The 19,422-nt window shown below is 39.4% G+C and overlaps 1 protein-coding gene across 1 annotated transcript in view; it reads left to right on the top strand.

The window, feature by feature from the left end:
- Positions 1-19,422, top strand: part of TBC1D5 (TBC1 domain family member 5) — a 475,870-nt gene that overhangs the window by 273,849 nt on the left and 182,599 nt on the right. Inside the window, exons 10-13 of the mRNA XM_090046588.1 lie at positions 2,628-2,730; positions 10,330-10,418; positions 11,866-11,916; positions 12,014-12,083. Coding sequence (XP_089902714.1) covers positions 2,628-2,730; positions 10,330-10,418; positions 11,866-11,916; positions 12,014-12,083 — 313 coding nt within the window. The remainder of the gene's footprint in view (positions 1-2,627; positions 2,731-10,329; positions 10,419-11,865; positions 11,917-12,013; positions 12,084-19,422) is intronic.

The raw sequence follows: 19,422 nt of genomic DNA on the forward strand, positions 1-19,422 counted from the left end.
AAATCTGCAACATAACAGAAGTTTAGTGCACATAATCTGCTTTTAATATAGCCAGAACCAGTTTAAGATAAACCTGGATGGATAGAGCATCAGACTTAACTGATTTAGGTTAAATCCGTTTATTTAACTTCTGTCTCCGATTCAAGTTAACTTACAGTCCCTCATCTCTTCTGCAAACCACCTCACCCCACATGGTAGGTGGACTAGCCCTGGTCCAGTGTGTCTGCTGTAGCTGATCAGGGAGGCGTGCTCTGGTACCCCCTGGCTTGTGGGCTGCGCCAGTGCAGGCATATGGCTACATTTCTGGAATCAAAAGTGAATGTTTGTTCACCTTGCTTATTTGTTTAGTCTACACAGCTTAGACTAACCTGCGAAGATCGACTCAATTTAGCTTCAGGCTATTAGATTGTCTATACTTGGCAGTAGAGCCTAATCATCCTTCATCATAGAAAGTTTTAGTAGATCTAGTATGTACAGGATCTTGTTAAATCCCAAGTACTTCAGGACTTCATCATCTCATTGTGAGTACAGCTCCCATTAGCACATGATTAAGTCCTAGAATTTTGTGCAACTTGGGCTATTTTAAGACATTTTAATGGCTTACTGTTGCTTATTAAAGTAGCCTTGTAAAATTACCCTAATTTTTTTTTATATCAAACAAAATGCTGACACATATATCAATAATCAAAGTGATATATGGGAAATACAATTAGAAATTGTATAAACTAGCTAATGTACCAGAGCAGCTATACCCTTTATAAGGGTTTCTTCTGCCACTTTTTATGTTGGAAAACATGGCCATCAGGACTGAATACTGATCTTGAAACTGATATACCAGTTAAAGCAAATGCAAGGAATGCAAGAATATATGTCATATACAAGTCACTGGTAATTATTTGAGACCTGGGGCTGGGGTGGCGCAGGTGTTGAGGCACATGCAGTTGACATCTCAGAGATCCTAAATTTGAGGATATGGCAGACGTGCTAACAGTACAGCCCTGTTATTCCAATGAATATGCAAATTCTGCTAAATACCTTGTCACAAGGACACTAAAAAGGAAGGATAGGATTGAGACCTATATTATTTGTCTAATTTTCCCAGATATCAAAATCAAATGTTTGAATGATTCATAGTCTCTTCAATTATAACTCCTTATTTGTAGAAATATTCTTAGGCTCTCTTGAATCCATTATGCAGGACCAGTCATTGGTGTAGTGTTGGAACCAGGCTGTAAGTGGGAATGTGGTTACATACCACTGCACCGTTTTAAAGGAGACAGTTCTCTTGTTCCCTGTTCCTGCTTTAGCAGCTGCTTCAGCCAGTGCCACCTATTCTGCATATCTTTGTTGCTTGTTTAATGTCAAGCAGCACTATAATGAGACACCTTAAATATACTATACTGCAGACAAGAGTTAATGTGAAGAGGGCATTAGCTGTATTTGTCTGAAGTCAGGCAGAAGATGTAGCAGTGACACCTTACAGACCTAATCAATTCAGACAAGCATAAGCTTTCCTAGGCAGCAGCTTACTTCATCATATCCTTGACATTCAGAGATGCTTTGAAGTAAGCTGTTACTTACGAAAGCTTATGCCTCTGAGTGAGTTAGTCTGTAAGGTGCCACTGTACCCTGCCTTCTGAAGGTAATATAGCCATGATTTGCTGTGCTACAGAGGAGCCATGCTTCAGCAGGATTCAGTGCCAAGTGGGGAAAGGTTTTCTTTATAGAAAATGCCAATTGAACCCATATTTTGGACAGCTGGGGAAAATGGTCTTATGTGAGAGATGTCTGTCTCTGACGAGGTACTATAGGGGTGTACCTATGCATGTAACTATGGTAGAGCAAGTCACTCACAGACACGATGTCTACACTTGCTCCTGGGGCTGCAGCACTTGGAGCCGGGGTGGAGCAGACCTGGGCTGGCCAGGGTCCCAGATGGTCAGCCCCAGGCTCCGGCTGGCTGCAGCTGACGACGGAGAGGCTGGCTAGGGCATGACAGTGCTAAAGTGCAGGGCTGGACAGCAGCAGCCTCCCTGTACTTCAGCTCCCTCTTGCCCCAGCCAGCTCCTGTCACTGTTTACATGTGCATTTCAGTGCACATAAGTACTTCTCCATAAGACAGTACTTTCCTCAACAGTACTACCTTATGGCAATGTTAATTTATTTACCACGTCCTAATACCGGTGCAGATGTGGATGACGACACTTTGCTGTGGAGCTAATTAGTCTACTCTCTGTAGTAAAGCACACATGTAGATACACCCTAGGAGAATTCCATTTTCAGTGGATTGGTCACCTGCACAAAATGGCAATCAGAATGATCTACCTGACACTTGCTTCATTGTAGGGATGGCTAGCCTAATAAAGGATGCATCCATTTAAGGAGAACTAACAATTAGTATTTATTATAATATTGAAAAGTATGTGGTTCAGAATGTTGTTTGTGAGACAAATATAGCATTTAAAAATATTATTCTGTAACAACTGCAAAAGGATAATGAAGAACAGCTATAAAGTCTTACCTAGAACTGCTTGTAGAAGCCCAGGTGTATATCTAAATCAGGTGCCTGAGAAGGTCTTTGTGATATTTGTTGTTCACTTCAGTAGAATATATTTTTTCTTTTTTAGATTTCCTGAAATGCAGTATTTCCAGCAAGAGAATGTGAGAAAAATTCTTACAGATGTTCTGTTCTGTTATGCTAGAGAAAATGAGCAGTTGCTTTATAAACAGGTAATGAAAATATCATACAGGTGGCATCCATTGACTCAACATTTTCTATACAGCTTGACAAATGATTGAACAATAATGTAGGTTTTATTGTATCCAAAGTTGTATCATAATGCTAAAGCAATCAAAGAGCTGCTTGTCAGTTGCATGGTAAGGAAAGTAAGCTCATTCAAGCACATATGCTTCCCCCCTCATAAGACATTCCCTCAAAACCTTCTTCTATAAGGCTGCTAAACCTTACCTTCCAACTTTTTTGAATAAGACTTTTGTATAAACAGCTTCTCTCCAGGCTGTAGCCCAAGACAGTTTTCTATGCTTGGATAAATACTGAATATATATGTCCCGCAGTTATAAGTATGGTAAGTAGCAGGTTCAGATTTAGACACAATCAAATGGTTTCAAATCATATGTAACATTTCAAGTTATTCTGTGGTTTCTTCAGCATGATAGACGACTTTTTGTTCGTGTTGGATCCTTTTGCAGATTCTGTACCAAAATAAAATGCAGTATACAGGATGTTTCTGAAACATTTGCTTTTTCACCAGTAGGGTTGCTAATATCAGTTCCACAGCATTGCCAGATGCTAAAATCCCTGCATCTTTCTTTTAAAATTAGTGAAAGATCATATTTCATTCAGTTGAAAAATTCATTTGTTCTGTGATACAATCTCAGTTAATTCCATGTGTACTCTTCTAGTTTTTAAATGAACGTAAACTTTAAAACAAATTGCTCCAGCAAGACTAATGTCTATTGAAAGAGAATCATAGACGTAAGTATTTTTGTGTGTTTCCAATTAATATTGCACACTGTTATGAAACTAAGAAACTAAGTAATATAGTATGTGTGGAAAAGTATAGGCTGAAGAGCAACTGTAATTAGAAAATGATTCAGAAAAAATGCAGTCTTTTTTAATAAATTTACAAATATTTTTAATAGACCACATGCTTTAAAATGTGTTTTACAGCTACCCCCTCCCTAACCCAGGAAATTGCATCTCATGGAAGAGACCAGCACACCTGATTTGAAATAGCAGCAGCTTATCAAAATTCTCTGATAGATAATATTGAAAAATCAAGTGTATAGTTATCAAAAGTAGCAACTCTTGATTAGTTAACTATTTTTTTTAAATTTTTAATGGAATGTGAGTAGACACTAACCTTATAGCAGAAAGAAGAAAAAATAAAAGATCAGGAAGATCAGTATATTTCAGGGCACGGCTATAAAAAACGTTTTAGAAGTACTCAGCTGCCTCATTTCTAGTGCATATAAGCTAGAGTACTTGTGATGAGGTGATGGGGAAATGGAAGAATGCATTCTAGCTAATTTGGTCTGTTATTTATTGAACAAGAAATATTATTTTATTCTTTGATATGACTTAAAAGAACTTAATTACCCCCTGCTTATGTTAAAAATCCTGTAGATTCCTTACAGAGAAATAATACCTTGCTACATAAGGATTGAATATTTAGCCAGATCAAATTTAAAAAAAAAAAAACAAAAACCCTCTAAGCTTCATCACAAGCTGTTAAAGCTATTATTTTGTACTAGGTGACACCCCGTTTAACATAGACCATATTGTTAATAGTTATGGGATTTTATTGAATTAATGAGACTGTTATCATGTAGTAGAATGTCTTGCTGAGTTAATTGAAACTGCAGAGATTATATAAATGGTATTAATGAACTTTGACTGCCTGATGCCTCAGCTTTAATAAAGACTGCTTGGTGGGCTAAATGAACATAGGCAGATAAAAGAACAGGTTCAATTTTGTGAGCCTACAGGCTGTTGACAAAGAAAACTTCTTTACCTCTGTTTCAACTAGTGTTACTGGAACAGTGCAATAATTTCAGAAAAGGATTGTCACAGGAGTAAGGGGAGTGGTAAAGGGCAGAAAAAAGATGAATTTGGATGATGAAAGCATGGCTGTTTTATCTTTGCGGGTTTGTTTCAGTATCTAAAAATGATGGTGCAGTACTAGATAGTCAGTGATTTTTTTTTTTTAAACCCTCCTTTGGACCCTTCCAATTTTCTTAGAAAGATCTTTACCCCTTTCCCAACTTGTTCTGCATTTCCAGAGTCTTTCGTCTTAATGTCTCCATAATTATCTTCCACATTAACCATCTTGACTTTGTTTGGCCCTCCTGCCTGTAGATAACTGTCTCATTCAGGGGGACTGTTTCATGGATTAGCTGCCAGGAATGCTGTGAGTATAGTGAAGTCAATAAACCTTTTAATCTCTCTCAACCATATCAGTTTACCTGTCCATGGTCAGATGCCTTATTTGTAACCAAGCTTCATTCATGACTGAAGCTAGTTTTAATTCAGTTCTTATCTAGGAACGAGGCCTCATAACTCAAAATAATTTTAACTGTTACAAAAAGTAGCAGTTTATCTGCCAGGCAATAAAGGTTGCCATTAATGCATCATTAACACATCACCACATGCTACACTGATTGAATATAGGGTCCAGTTTAATGCATTTGCCCTCATAATTCTAAGTACATCAAGGGACTTGCTCTTGCTTCCTATGAGATCTCTGCTTTCATGTTCATGAGCGCCTTCATTTTTTTGAACAGTGCAAAAATTGATCTAGGTGGAAGGGAGCTCTCAGGCATGCATCAGAAATCTTTTTATAGGAACTGGACCTAGATACCACAGCTCATTCCTGCAATGAACAACCATAAAGTAATGACTTGTTTTAGAATTGAAAACTAATTATTTCTTTTTCTTGCAAATTTTATATACACGAACGCTCAGACGCAAATAAAACATTTAATAAAGCTTTTTTTCCAGGAGCTTAGCACAGAAGAGGAAAGTTATTTTATTTTAAAATATTTTGGAGGCAATCTGAATCTGGAATTACTGGGTACTTGTAAACCTAATAGATGGTGGCTGAAGTTCACAACATTGAGATTGTTATTGCACTTGACATTATTTAAATGAGTGTTTGTGCAAGCAATCCACATGTTTATTTCATATGTGTACATGTATGTGTTGTCTTTGCAGTAAGCTTATGGCGTTTGACCATTGTAAAACTTTTTATTCTTTCACAGGCCAGAAAAGTTGCCCTGTACTCATATATGGGAATAAAAAAAAATCTTCACCGTTTTTACTTTTATCCCATTTTTTTTTAATTTAAAAAAAATCAGTTGTACATATAGCTATATGAAAATTGCCTATGCCTATAAATTTTATCAGAAAAAATGTAGCTCTTGTTAAACTGAAAAGATGCAATAATAGCTAAGCCAAGCCATCCGGTCAGCAATTGTTCACTTATAATTTGATTGTCCTTACATGAATCAATATAATGTTGAAATGCATTGATTCATATTTCAGTGGTAGTACTGCTGTATTTCATGTTTTTTTCAAAATCAGAAACTATTATGAAATCAATATTTTGCTGTAGTTGGCAAGTGTCATGAAATTATCTGCCTGCTGTCAACCCTTACTTTAAAGAGTTTTACTAAACTGTTGATGTATTGCAGGAAAAAAGGTATGTATACATAGTACACTGTGGGTGCATCTACACATGCCATTGAAGTGCAGCAATAAACTGCAGAGCTTATTGCTCCGCAGTTTATGGCTGCTCCTTGGCGTGCAGTTTACACATCTGCTGGGACTGCAGTGCATTGAGCTAGGTTGCAGCAGCCCTGGCTGGCAGAGGGCCCAGGGGGTCAGCCTGCAGGCCCCTAACCATACGAGTGGCCCTCCTCTGAACCCTGAGACTGCTCTGACCAGGCTCAGTGTATTGTGGAGAGGCTGTCTGGGGTGCAAGGGTGCTTCAGTGTGGGGCAGTGTGAAGCCCCAGCACTGAAGCACCCTCGTGCCCCAGCCAGCCAGCTCAGCATCTACATGTGTGCTGCTGTGCACGATAAAACTCTGCAGTAGGGTAGGATTTGAAATTATTAGTTTTGTATCCCCTGAGACATTTACTACACCATTAATTAGTCAACTGCACAGTAAACATCTCGTATAAACACTCCCTGTGGCTTCGTTTCCCAAGCTAAAACTCTAAATATTTAAAGTGGTCTCTTAAATGAAAGAATAGCTCTGTTTTGGAATCCTGATATTTTCTCAGCCTCTATTTTTTGTTATATATAGATGATCACATTGTGATTTGCTTTATTTCCAAATTAACATATGAAAATGTTGGAAGATGGGGCTGTGTTATTCTCTTATTTTTATAACTAATCCTACCTTATGTCTTTTTTTCCAAACTGCAGAACAAGAATATAAATTTACTATTTAGACAGTGAATTTCTTATTAACTGTATTTTAACAACCTCATGTCTGTTCTGTGTCAGACAAATATACATTTAAAACTAACAAAATGCATGTAGAATTACAGTCTGTTGCTTGCAGTTTATATAGGTCTTTTTGGCACTTTGGTCTGTCTCCCAATCCTTTGACATTGTTTGCAGTCTCCTTCTTACCTTTCTCAGTGCTGTAGGTCGTCCTTTTTTTTTCCTGTCTCCAAAATCTACTGTTACTTTCAGTCTTATATGTGAGTCTTGCAATAGCTCCTGAAAAGAAAGCTGAGATTTTCACTTATCCATTTACATTTTTTTACAGAGTTTGTTGTGTTCGTGGTTCTTGAAAAAAGTCTGAAACTACAGCTCAATTGCCCCCTAAAGACTCAGGGGTGTACTTGGTAGCCATGTTGATCTGAGACAAAAAGACATACAAAAAACTAGAACTCTTGGTTCCAAAATGATACCTTTTATTAGACCAACTGGAAAAAGGCAAGAACACTGTCCTTTTCTTCAAGCTTTAGCTTGCTCTAAAGACTCAGAAGTCAGAAAACAATGAAGAAAAGCTCTAGGGCTTTTTTTTGGGGGGGGGGGGGTTTAAGATGTTGTGGTTTTTAAGCCAATCTCATGATTTTTTTGTTGGGGAGTAGGGTTCTAATTCTTTTTTTAAAGATTAGCCCAAGGTTGCAGTCTGTCCCACCAAGCCCACCCTGCAGCATCTCTCTCCTCTGTTTCATCGTTTCTAGGGTCGGAAGGGACCTGAGTAGATCATCTAGTCCGACCCCCTGCCATGGCAGGAAAGAGTACTAGGGTCAAACGATCCCAGCAAGGTGTTCATCTAACCTCCTCTTAAAAACCCCCAGGGTAGGAGCCTGCACCACTTCTCTTGGAAGTTGGTTCCAGATCCTAGCCACCCTGACTGTGAAGTAGTGCCTCCTGATATCAAGCCTAAATCTACCCTCTGCCAGCTTGTGACCGTTATTCCTGGTCACTCCTGGCAGTGCTCTGGGGAACAGGGACTCCCCCAATGCCTGCTGATCCCCCCAACTAGTTTATAACAGGCCACTAGATCCCCCCTCAGCCTTCTCTTTTGGAGGCTGAACAGGTTCAGGTCCTGTAGCCTCTCCTCATAGGGCCTGCCCTGCTGTCCCCTGATCATGCAAGTGGCCCTCCTCTGGACCCTCTCCATGATGTCCTCTTATGACTCGCATGCACCCCCCCTACAGTGCCCTGCTGACCTGTCACATTGGTGATAGTGTTGAACAGCACATATCTTGATTATGGGACTCTCATACCTCCCACTCCCTCCAAGAGTTTTGGGAAAGTGCTTGTGCTGAAGGACCCAGTTGCTTGTGCTCATCTCAATGCTTAACTTCATGTGTTACGTTCCTAAATGAGGCATCTTGTGGCAGGAGGCTGGAACAATGCTTAGTAAAGGTGCTGCTGTGGTCCACCAAATGATATATGGACTTAGCAGGATAAGAGTGTTGCCACATGTTGAACACTTACTAAGTCCAAGTTGGTTTAGGAGTGGCACCCAGAGAGCAGTGGTGGATGGGTCGGTATCGACCTGGAAAGATGTGGGCAGTGGAGTCCAACGAGGCTTGGTCCTTGGACCAGTGCTGTTCAGTATCTTCATCAGTGACTTGGATGAGGGTGTGGAAAGCACTCTGTCCAGATTTGCAGATGATACTAAATTATAGGGTAAAGTTAACATACCAGAGGGTAGGGAACAAATCCAGGCAGATCTGGGCAGGTTGGAAAAATGGGTGGAACAGAATAGGATGCAGTTCAATAAAGACAAATGCAAGGTGCTGCACCTAGGAAGAAGGAATCACCAGCACACTTACAGTCTGGGGGAGGACCTCCTCAGCAGCACAGCAGTGGAAAGGGATCTTGGAGTCATTGTTGACACCAAGATGACCATGAGTCATCAATGTGACAAAGTGATCAACAGGGCTAACCACACTTTATCTTGTGTTAGCAGGTGCATAACAAACAGGTTCAAGGAGGTGATACTTCCTCTCTATGCGGCATTAGTCAGGCTGCGTTTGGAGTACTGCATCCAGTTATGGGCGCCACACTTCAAAGGGGATGTGGATAACCTCAACAGGGTTCAGTGGAGGGCCACTCATATGGTTAGGGGCCTCCAGGCAAAACCCTACGAGGAGAGATTGAGGACCCTGGATTTCTTCAGCCTCCGTAAGTGAAAGGTGAGGTGAGCTTGTGGCCACCTACAAATTCATTAGGGGAGGACAGTATGGAGAGATGACCTGTTTACCAGGGCACCCCTTGGAGTAACTAGGAACAATGGCCATAGACTGACAGAGAAGAGATTTAGGTTAAACATCAGAAAGAGCTTTACAGCAAGGGTTGCCAAAATCTGGAATCGGCTTTCAAGGGAGGTGTAGTGCTCTCCCCTACCTTGGGAGTCTTTAAGAGGAGGCTGGACATGCACCTGACTGGGTCATTGCACTCTTTCCTGTCCAGGGCAGGGGGTCAGACTTGATGTTCTGCTAAGGTCCCTTCCGACCCAAACATCTACGAATCTAAGTGCAATTTAAATGCAAGGAGAGAGAGGTTCAAGCAGTTTAGCATGTGTTAAGTGCCATTCTGGTGTTGCAAAGTTGTTTCCCTTCAGGCAGGTTGATCAGAAATTGTGTACTGTCGTTGAGTAGTACAATTGTATTTTTGTGCTTTAGCTCCTACATGTTTATGATTTTTTTTTATATGCATTTCTCATTATAAATGGTAAAAATAACTAAAAACCTGCACTGGAGCAATACTGAGTTTTGTCCGCACATTGTCATATATAGGTTTCACAATAAGCATAAAACAAACAAACAAAAGAAACTTAGTTTTAATCTCCATAGGCATGGATGTCTCCATTTCTAATTCCCCAAATGGCTGCCTTTGTCTTTTCCAAAGGCCGCTGATATCCTAGTTTTGGAACATTATCAAATAAAAAAGAATTTTAAATTTTGTAATTTGTCCTTATTGCAGATCTTTATACTGTGGTGCATGATTGTAATTACCATAAATAAAATTCATATTTATGAACATAGATCTTTGGAGTAACTGCCAGGTGCAGGGTTGTCTACCATTGCCAATTTGTTGTCTGTTCTGTTAGAGAAAGAGAGAATAACTTGCTTCCCATATATTACAGGAGAATAAACACTTGGATTTAATCAGAATTTAACATAAAAACCATTGATTATGAAACCACTCTGTTAAGAATGTAAATGTTCATGCTTTTACATTTTATACTGCTAATATTATTGGCTGCTAGATGCTGAGGTGGAGCATTAGGTATGAAGACCTTGGTGTAATTTTGTTTCTTTTTATCTTTAGGGTATGCATGAACTTTTAGCGCCGATAGTCTTTATCCTGCATTGTGACCACCAAGCTTTTCTACACGCCAGTGAAGCTGCCCAGCCAAGGCAAGTGATGTGTAATTATCCATTTAATGTGAAAGTGTTGTATTTTTCCATATTTATATACATTTAAGAATTAATCTATATATTTTCCTTCCATTTTTTTCTTTCTTTTTATTAAAGAAAAACATACTGGCTTTAAAGTCTATAAAAATAAATCTGATTGCAAAATGTTTAATTTTTCAGATATGTTATTTTTCATCATGCCTCTATAAGAGATCAAAAATCAAAGGAAACTTCTGAAGCAGTTTTAAAGAGTAGCAGTAATTTTCAAATACTAGTTGCTGAAAAAAGAAAGATGGGCCCTCTAGAGGAAAATATTAAACCAGAGGTTTCACTGAGCAGTGCAAGTCAGAAGTGGTTTGATCTTTGTCACTGAAGGGAGTAGGCAGATTACAGAGCCCAGTCCTGACACAGATGAGTTGTTTATCAGTATGTTCTTGTATTTTTTTAAAAATGAGTACATTGCAGTGATTGATAACTTTTCTATTTCTTAAAAAATTGTACATGAATACCGCTTGACTTTAAAGTGATATTAAGTTCAGATGTAGATTTTCCATATCATGCAAATAGCATTTGTATAAATATTATATCACATATGATTGTCCCACAGCTAAATTCAGATGCTCTTGATTCTCTCACCCTAGTGATAAAGATTTTACTTGTTTTTTAAACAAGTTGCCTGTTGAAATCATTTATGGCCATGCAGCCATATTTTGCAGTTGTCTTACTGCAATTGCTCTTGGAACCCAGTAGCATTAAAACCCAATTTAATTACCCCTGGAATAAAGTAGCTTCCATTGGGCAGTGTTAGCATAGGACTGCATTGTACTTGTATGTGTTTATTTTTTTATTTAACATCTATCTTTAGAAATCTTGTAAGTTATATGCAAGAAGTTCTTCAGTAGCTAGTAATGTGCAAGATACCTAAAATAACCATGTAATATACAGAGCATTCCATTCCATCCCACTGAAAAAAGTGGAGCAAAAAAGCAAATTAGATGGATAAGAGGTGCTGTCACTGATTAATTGCTGTTAAAATACAATAAAAATAGAAGCTATTAAAGCAAAATAAATTAATGTTTTGATATTGCATATTTGACCAGTAACCATATTTTTTTGTTTTGGACAAACAGTGATAGATTGTGCAGTAATCAATTATTCTAGATCAAGCATATTCAAATAATACATTGTGACATTCAGTAATTTGTTATTTGGAATAATTAGATGGTTACTTCATTGTAGTGCAGACAAGGCAGCTAATTTGTTTTTGATCTTTTTAGAAAGGAAAGACTTCATTTGTTCAATGGAGTTGCTCTTTTTAATTAAAAATGGCTAGTTTTCTCATTTGCACTTTATATGAAAGTTGGCTTATAAATATATAATAGTACATGCAGAACACTGACCAAAAATAAACATTCAGATTTTGATTGTTCACTGTTGGCTTTTTCAGTGAGGAAATGAAAGTTCTTTTGAACCCTGAATATCTGGAACATGATGCCTAGTAAGTTTAACAACTTTCTGTTGTCTTTACATTTCCTTTACTTCTGTTTGCAATACATTACTTAACATTTAAATTTCCGGATTCTTTTTCCCCTTAGCGCGATGTTCACACATCTTATGGAAACTGCAGAACACTGGTTTTCAACTTTTGAGCATGACAGTCAGAAGGTAAATACTGTTGTAACAATACATTTATAGTACTGCAAACAAATGTGATTTTAACACGGTAAATTGAAATAAGTTTAGATTAACACTGTGTCTTAGCCAAGTTAAAAATAAGCTCTTGGAAATTTCCTGTGCATCTGGGTTGCCCTACTTGTGGGAAGTTGTTGGCTGAGTGCTTAGCTTTGTTGAGTGATAACTTTGAAATTGCAGTTCACATTGTTTGACATGCAGTGTTGAGTATCATTATACAGACCAAGCATTTGAGTTTGTTCTGGGGAGATGCTTCTGTTTTGCATGCATTTTTTTGACCCAAGTAAGCTGTGAGTAGGTCCACTGCCTACCCAATTAGTAACTAAGGCTCCCTGAACTTAAATGTGTGTGAATGCCTAGTTAAATGGGTGTACAGGAGTTTTTAAAGTATTTAAGCGCTTTATTTGCCTTTAATCATTTACAATATACAGGGTTGCTGTGATTATTAGACTTTTGGTCATTTGCCACTGTATTATAAAATGGGATCTGCCAAAATTTCCATTCTTAGCTACACCAGTGAAAGGTAGTGGGTTTTTTGGTGTTGTTTTGTTATTTCAGTGCAGTTGGATCAGTGTGAATATCTCTTCCCCAGCCTGCCCCTACCCCCAACCTCTTGACCATCCACAGTGCAAATCAGCCATCTCAAGGTATTTCTTGTAAAGACCTACTTGGTCTTTTTTCTCCTTTTATGAAGTTGCTCCTTTTCATTTCAGCAAGTACTAGATGCCAATGGCATACCATTGTTCAGAGCTGACAACATAAGTCCTCATGGCTTTGTCTAAATACTTTCCAGAAAAGTGTCTCTAAAACTGAAATTCTGTTCTCAAACAATGTGGTTTCGCTCAGGTACAACTGTAACTTCCTCATTTTCCTCATCAACATTGATTTCTTACTTGCTTCCACTTTGTTTAACGTCAGTGTTATTAACACTGCATTTCCCTGCTCCCACCCCCTTCCTCATACTGTAATTTGTCCCTGGTCAGAAAAGTCTGTCTCGTCCTCTAGGACTGTACCTATGTGTCATTACTAAAATCCTGATCTCTGTTCCCATCTCTTTTTTGTCTTCAGCTATTGTATTCCTTTCTTTTACCCTCACCTATTCCTTGGTTCTTCAGGCTCAACATGCATCAGGGATTTCTGTATATTTAATTGCCCTCGCAATTAAACTCTCTTACCTCATTCCTCAGTTCCATTTGTTTTCTGATTCAGAAATCATCATTAGCAATCCCTCATAGTCAAGGATGATTGTCTTGCATGATTGCCTTATCTGTGGGTCTGAATATGGCTGGCAAGAACAATCCGGGATTGATGGGTTCTATTGCAACTCGGGCGCATGCTTCTATGCGAGGTGGGTGGCTCTGGATTCTTGGTTCAGTCCGTGACATGCTATTTTTGCCACTCCTGCTTTTTCATCTCCTTTTGTCATCATGAGATTTAAAAGTACAGAGATCCTTGCAGTCGGCTCTTCCTCCATTTGGGGAAGTCCTGGTTGATAGTTTCCCACGAGTTGATGTTGCATCTTTTTTTCATACTGGCCTTGAGGACATTCTTGAAGCGCTTTCTCTACCCTCCTCTTGAGTATATGCCTTAACTGAGCTGGGAGAATAAAATTTGCTTTGCTAGTCTGGAGTCAGACATCCAGATTACTTGGCACACCCAGCAAAGTTGATATCAGATGATCATTGCCTCTACTCGTAGTGTTCATCTTGAGAAAAGATGTTAACATTTGTGTGTGCATCTTCCCACTTGATTCAAAAGATCTCCTGCAAGCAGTGTTTATGGTACTTTTCTAGCGACTTGAGGTGTCCCCTGTATGTTGTCCACATCTCAACTCTGTACATTAAGGTAGGGATCATGACTGCTTGATAAACCATGAGCTTGGTTTCAAATCTGACAACACAGTCTTTGAACACCTCGTTCCTCAGGCATCTGAAAGCTGCACTTGCATATCTGAGTCGATGTTGGATTTCTTCATCGATGTCGGCCTTCTGCAAGAGCTGGCTTCCAAGGGACAGGAAATACCCACATTCTCCAGAGTCTCACCATAAATCTTAATTACTGGAGCTGGACTGTTCATTAAGTGCTTGTTGATGGAAGACCTTAGTCTTCTGAATTTTAAGCATTAGTCCCATTTTCTTGTATGCCTCGATAAAAACGTGAAGATTACCTGAAGATCTGCTTCCACGTGAGTGCAACACACTACAGTATGATCATCATGCTGGAGTTCGATGATTGATTGAGGTTGGGGCAATCTTAGTTTTGGCTTAGTCAGCTGAGATTACACCACTTTACCTTCCATTTGGTAGTTTAGCTCCACTCAGAATGAAGCTTGTCAGTGGTCAGATGCAGCATCGTGATGAGGAATATTGAGAAGAGTATTGGAGCAATGATGTAGCCTTGCTTAACCTCCAGTCTTGATCTCAAAGGAACCTGTGATAGGTCTGTTACTGAGATCCACTGTTCACATACAGTCATGATGAAGGGAAGAACAGTGGTGACTTTCAGTGGGTAGCCGTACCTCAGCACAGGATTCAGAAATTTCAGAACCTCGATTGATCCTTTCCAGTCCAAAGTGCTGGATCTTTCTTTACACTTTGTGTAGCGTTCTTTGCTCTTGGAACACTGACTTAGTCTCCATTGTGACTTCACTTCCTTTATCCTTCTGTCACAGCCTCTCTCCCTCTCTGCTCAAATCTAAGAACTACCAATCCTGCACTTAGATTTCAATCTTTATTCATTTCACTGTGCAGTATTGTCTATTTAAACAATATTTTGGAATACAGTTTGCATGAGGGAGAAAATGTAGTCATGCTATTTAATCATATTATCCCAAATTCCTTAATGTACCATGATCTGTAAGGCCTGTACTCTAGTGTTGGTTCACTTGTTGTATTTCAGTCTTTAGCACATGAAAAGTCCGTAGTGTTAGTTGCCAGATGGTTCAAGATATGCACCTAAATCTATGTTCAGGTAACTAAATAAAAGGGCTGGTGCTTTAGAACAGTGAGAGCTAACCTTCCTGATAGGTATGCCACAAATTAAGCCCGCCCTTTCCCAGAGTGCTATTGGAATGCCCTTTGCTTGTGTGACTTGCTGCTCTGCTTTCTGCTCCCTGTCCAGTGCTTCCTATCTGATCTGCGCCTCTGCTTTCTTTTCCCTGCCCTCTCTGTCTGCTACTGTCTATCTACATCCTTCCTGATCTGCTGCATGTCACAGAAAGAAGCTGCAGGTTGGCCACCTCTGCTTTAGAAACAGCCCCATAAAAGCATTTATTGTATTTAAATGACTAAATTTTTTTTTAGGTTTAGGTTGATCAGTCAACTTAAATATGGATTTTTATGTAATTGTCAAGAAATTGTGACAAAACATGCGAGTTATATTTTACTAACCCAAGACACAGTCATTTTTATATTATGTCTAGTGCTGTGAGAAAAGAGGTTACAGGGGTTTGTGACTAGCCCTTGAGAACTCGCCTTATTCCAGTGTATTTAATTACTTCAAAGCAGTAAACTAAGGTTGAATTTTACATTCTGAATAACTAAGTCAGTCTAGAGATTTACTATGCTTGAGTAGAAGGTAAAGGTTTACATTGTCTTTTCCATGTCTCTGGTGTAAATAATTAACGATGCATAGCATATGGATTAATATGTCAGTGTTTGTTTTCTGTTCCTTTCAAAACATGTATAATCTTTAATAATCCTTTCTTCTGCTTCTGCCTTTTACAATAATGACTTTGAGGGTCGTCTTTGTAGTAAAGTTTGAAACTTCACAAATGAGGCAGGAGAAACATGTGCTATGAGATGCATGTTAAATGTTATAGCATCTAACAGTTAGTTCCATTACTCCCAACTGCTGTTAGTGGATCATCTTCACCTATTGCATTCCTTGGTGAGAAATCTAGCTATATTTCCTTCATTTCTGCCTTGTCCTACATTGTCCACTTCATTGCAGTATACTTTTTTCTTAAACACAGACATATATTAATTACATCAAGTTGTACTTATTCACTAATATTTCCTATACAAGCTTGTGTCGTTTCATGGTATATATGTGTGGCAAGGGTTGGAGATCTTCTTCCTTGTGATGGATCTAAAATTGTTGCAGCTCTTAAATGTTTATGCATGTTTGTCTAGGTGAATTCAATATAAAACAATGCAGAATATTTCTGAATTCCCATTTCTGGTGCACCCATTCCCTGTTGGATGTTTGTATTTGTGATTCATGATGGCTGAAACCTTGAACTTGTGAAATGCTTTTCAAAACCTAGAAGTTAGTAGAACTAATTAAATGTGTTTATTGCATTTTGCTAATTATTGAAAGACCAGGAATGGAGTTGAACACAACATTGCAGTTAACTTAAATTGTCTGTCTTTATCAGCCTCAGTTCTTTAAATCTGAGACATATTAGTTAGCTTATGGTGAAACATTTTTACTTTTTAGGTCACCAAATGTAGTGTTTTAACTTTTTTCTTTTGTTTGAGATGTTTCTTCCCACCTCTTTAACATGATTTACTCATTGTCACAAACATTTTGGAACAAATTGGGGTTGACTAGGAATTTGTATGTATGTTGATCCGAAGATGGCAACTGCAGCATCAAGTGAGGAGAATTGACATATCAGGTAAAAAAAACAAAACAAAACAAAACAAAAATAGTTGGGCTGTGGAAGCTATAAGAAGCATATTATCCTAGAGTGGATTCCTAGTGTAAACTGCATATGTCTGACACGCTGCTTCATGAAGCTCATAAAGGGGAGATGAAAGGACTTAACATGTATAGAAGTCACAGTTATAGAAGTCATAGAGAAGTAGGGCTGGAAGGGACCTTCAGAAATCATCTAACACCCCTCCCCGCCCCCAACCTGAGGCAGGATCATCCCTACCCAAACCATCTTATACAACCATAATCTAAACTGCATAAGACTGCCCTCAACCCTGACACAACATAGACCTAATCCTAACCTGGCAGAGCTAAAATAAGGGAAACATGGCAGCCAATGTCCTGCTTCTGTAAAATGTCAATATATGTTCAAGAGGTCCAAGGCAGAGGGCCACGCCCCCCACTACAGAGGAAGGCAAAACCCCCCACAGTTCATACCAATGTGACCCTGGGGTAAGATTGCTTCCTGACCCCAAATATGGCAATCAGTCTGACCCTGAGCAGAGTGGGAAGACCCTCTAGCTAGGAACATCCAGCTTTGCTTCTAGACCTATTTTATTTAAATTTAGGCAAAGCATTTGATGGTTATGTCTCATGGGGAATTACTGGCTAAGGTCAGAATTAATATTCTAATTGTAAAATGAATAAAGAACTGCCTAAAAGGAAGACAATGACTGGTTATATTGAAAGCAAAATGATCTGATTGGAGGAAGGGTAATAGTGGTTCATTTTCTAGCAGTGGAAACTTCTGAGAAATTTTCACCACTAAAAATATTTGAGAGAGCACTGCCAGCATTCAGCTGCAGCTGCCCTTTGTCTTGGGGTGATCCCAGTTTGGGGAAGCCATGGAAAGCAGCAGAGCCAATCCATGCCTACTCCCAGACTGAGGACCTCTAGCTGGGGAGCAGCAGGTGGCTGCTCCTCTCCTTCCCTCTCCTCCCAGTCTACAGGAAAGGCAGGAGCTGCAGAGCAATGCCCCCAGTGCCTTCTCCAGATAGGGGTGGCCCCAGGCCAAGGAAGCTGTAAGGAGCCTTTTCACACTGCCCCATTTCTCCTGGGACTGAGAGTAGACAAATGGCAGCTGCTCTGTCACATCTTCCCCATAATGTGGTGTCCCAAGTCTCAGGAAGGCAGGGCTCCAAGGAGAAGTCATGCAACAGGGAAGTGTACCAGCATTCTTTCCTTCAGGAGCGACTTTCCCATAGGAGGGATATTCTTGGGTGAAAGAATGTGTGCCATTAGATTGGAGTTCATGGATATATTTGCTCATTGTAGAATGACTATGAGCAGTCAATGCAATAGAAAGAAAAGTTAGAATGAGTTAAAAAGGATAGGGACAAGGAAGTTTTAGTACTACTGTACATTACATTTGTAGGACACTATTTGGAATAACATATATGGTTTGTGTCCAAAAAAGATTAATTTAAACTGGAACAGTTTAGGAGAAGAAACTGTTAAGCTGTTTGGGAGAACAGAGTACATTAAGAAAAGGATTTAAAAGAGCTGGGCTCATTTAGCTTAGCAAAATGAATACTTGGAGGGGATAGCATTACTATTTATAATGTGCTCTGGGAGAAATATCAGGAGAGGAGAAGAGGTATTTAAGTTTAAAGGATAATATTGGCGCAAGTTTAAATTGATACACACTGGACATGAGAAAATTTGTCTGGCTGCTAACCATTAGAAAAGTGAGGCTTTGGAAAGCTCTTCCAAATTAAATCAGCGAATGCAAGAATTTGAATTTCTGTCAAAATGCAAATAAGTGAGCAGAATTTTTTTTTTTTTTGGCCTTCCTTTGAACACTGGGCATTGGCTCAGGTGTTTGCTCCGTTCTGGACTGAGAATTTTCCTGGGTCCCTCAAGTAGGTCTTGCCTAGAGTCAAACTGATCACCAGATTTGGGGGTCAGGAAAAAACATTCTCCCATGTCAGGTTGCCAAAGACCTTGGGGGGGGGGGTTGTTTTGTTTTTCGCCTTCCTTTTTTAGAGTGGGATGTGCTCCTTCTCCTAGTATAATCTGAGCATATTTCTTCTATTGCAGAGACCAAAGCTTGGGTGGCATCATTGTTTCTCGTGTTGGACATTGTTGGCACCTTTTTGTTAGTTTGTACTTTATTTGAATACTTTGTGGCTGTGGTGTGCAAGAAGAGCCATACTGAATTTTCTTATGGACTCTTTTAGAATAGTTTCATGTAAATCTCTTTGGAATAGTTTCATGTACATTAATGGGACTTGGTGATCTAGATTTCATAAACATTTGGGCTGGAAGATCATCGAGTCCAGCCCCCCACTCAAAGGGCAGGAAGTCAGCTGGGGTCATAGGATCCCAGCAAGATAAGCATCCAATTTGCTCTTGAAGGTGTTCAGTGTAGGTGCTTGAACCACCTCTGATGGCAGGCTGTTCCAGACCTTGGGGGCTCGGACAGTGAAGAAATTCTTTCTTATGTCCAGCCTGAAACGGTCTTGCAGGAGTTTGTGACCGTTCGACCTCGTCATCCCTTGGGGCGCTCTGGTGAACAAACGTTCCCCCAGATCCTGGTGGTCACCCCTGATAAACTTATCAGTGGTCATCAGATCACCCCTGAGCCTGCGCTTTTCCAGGCTGAAGAGTCCCATAGCTCTCAGCCTCTTATTGTAAGGTCTGTTTTCCTGAC

The sequence above is a fragment of the Crocodylus siamensis genome, chromosome 5, assembly GCF_052110815.1.
Source record: "Crocodylus siamensis isolate JL-2025a chromosome 5, ASM5211081v1, whole genome shotgun sequence".
NCBI lineage: Eukaryota > Metazoa > Chordata > Crocodylia > Crocodylidae > Crocodylus > Crocodylus siamensis.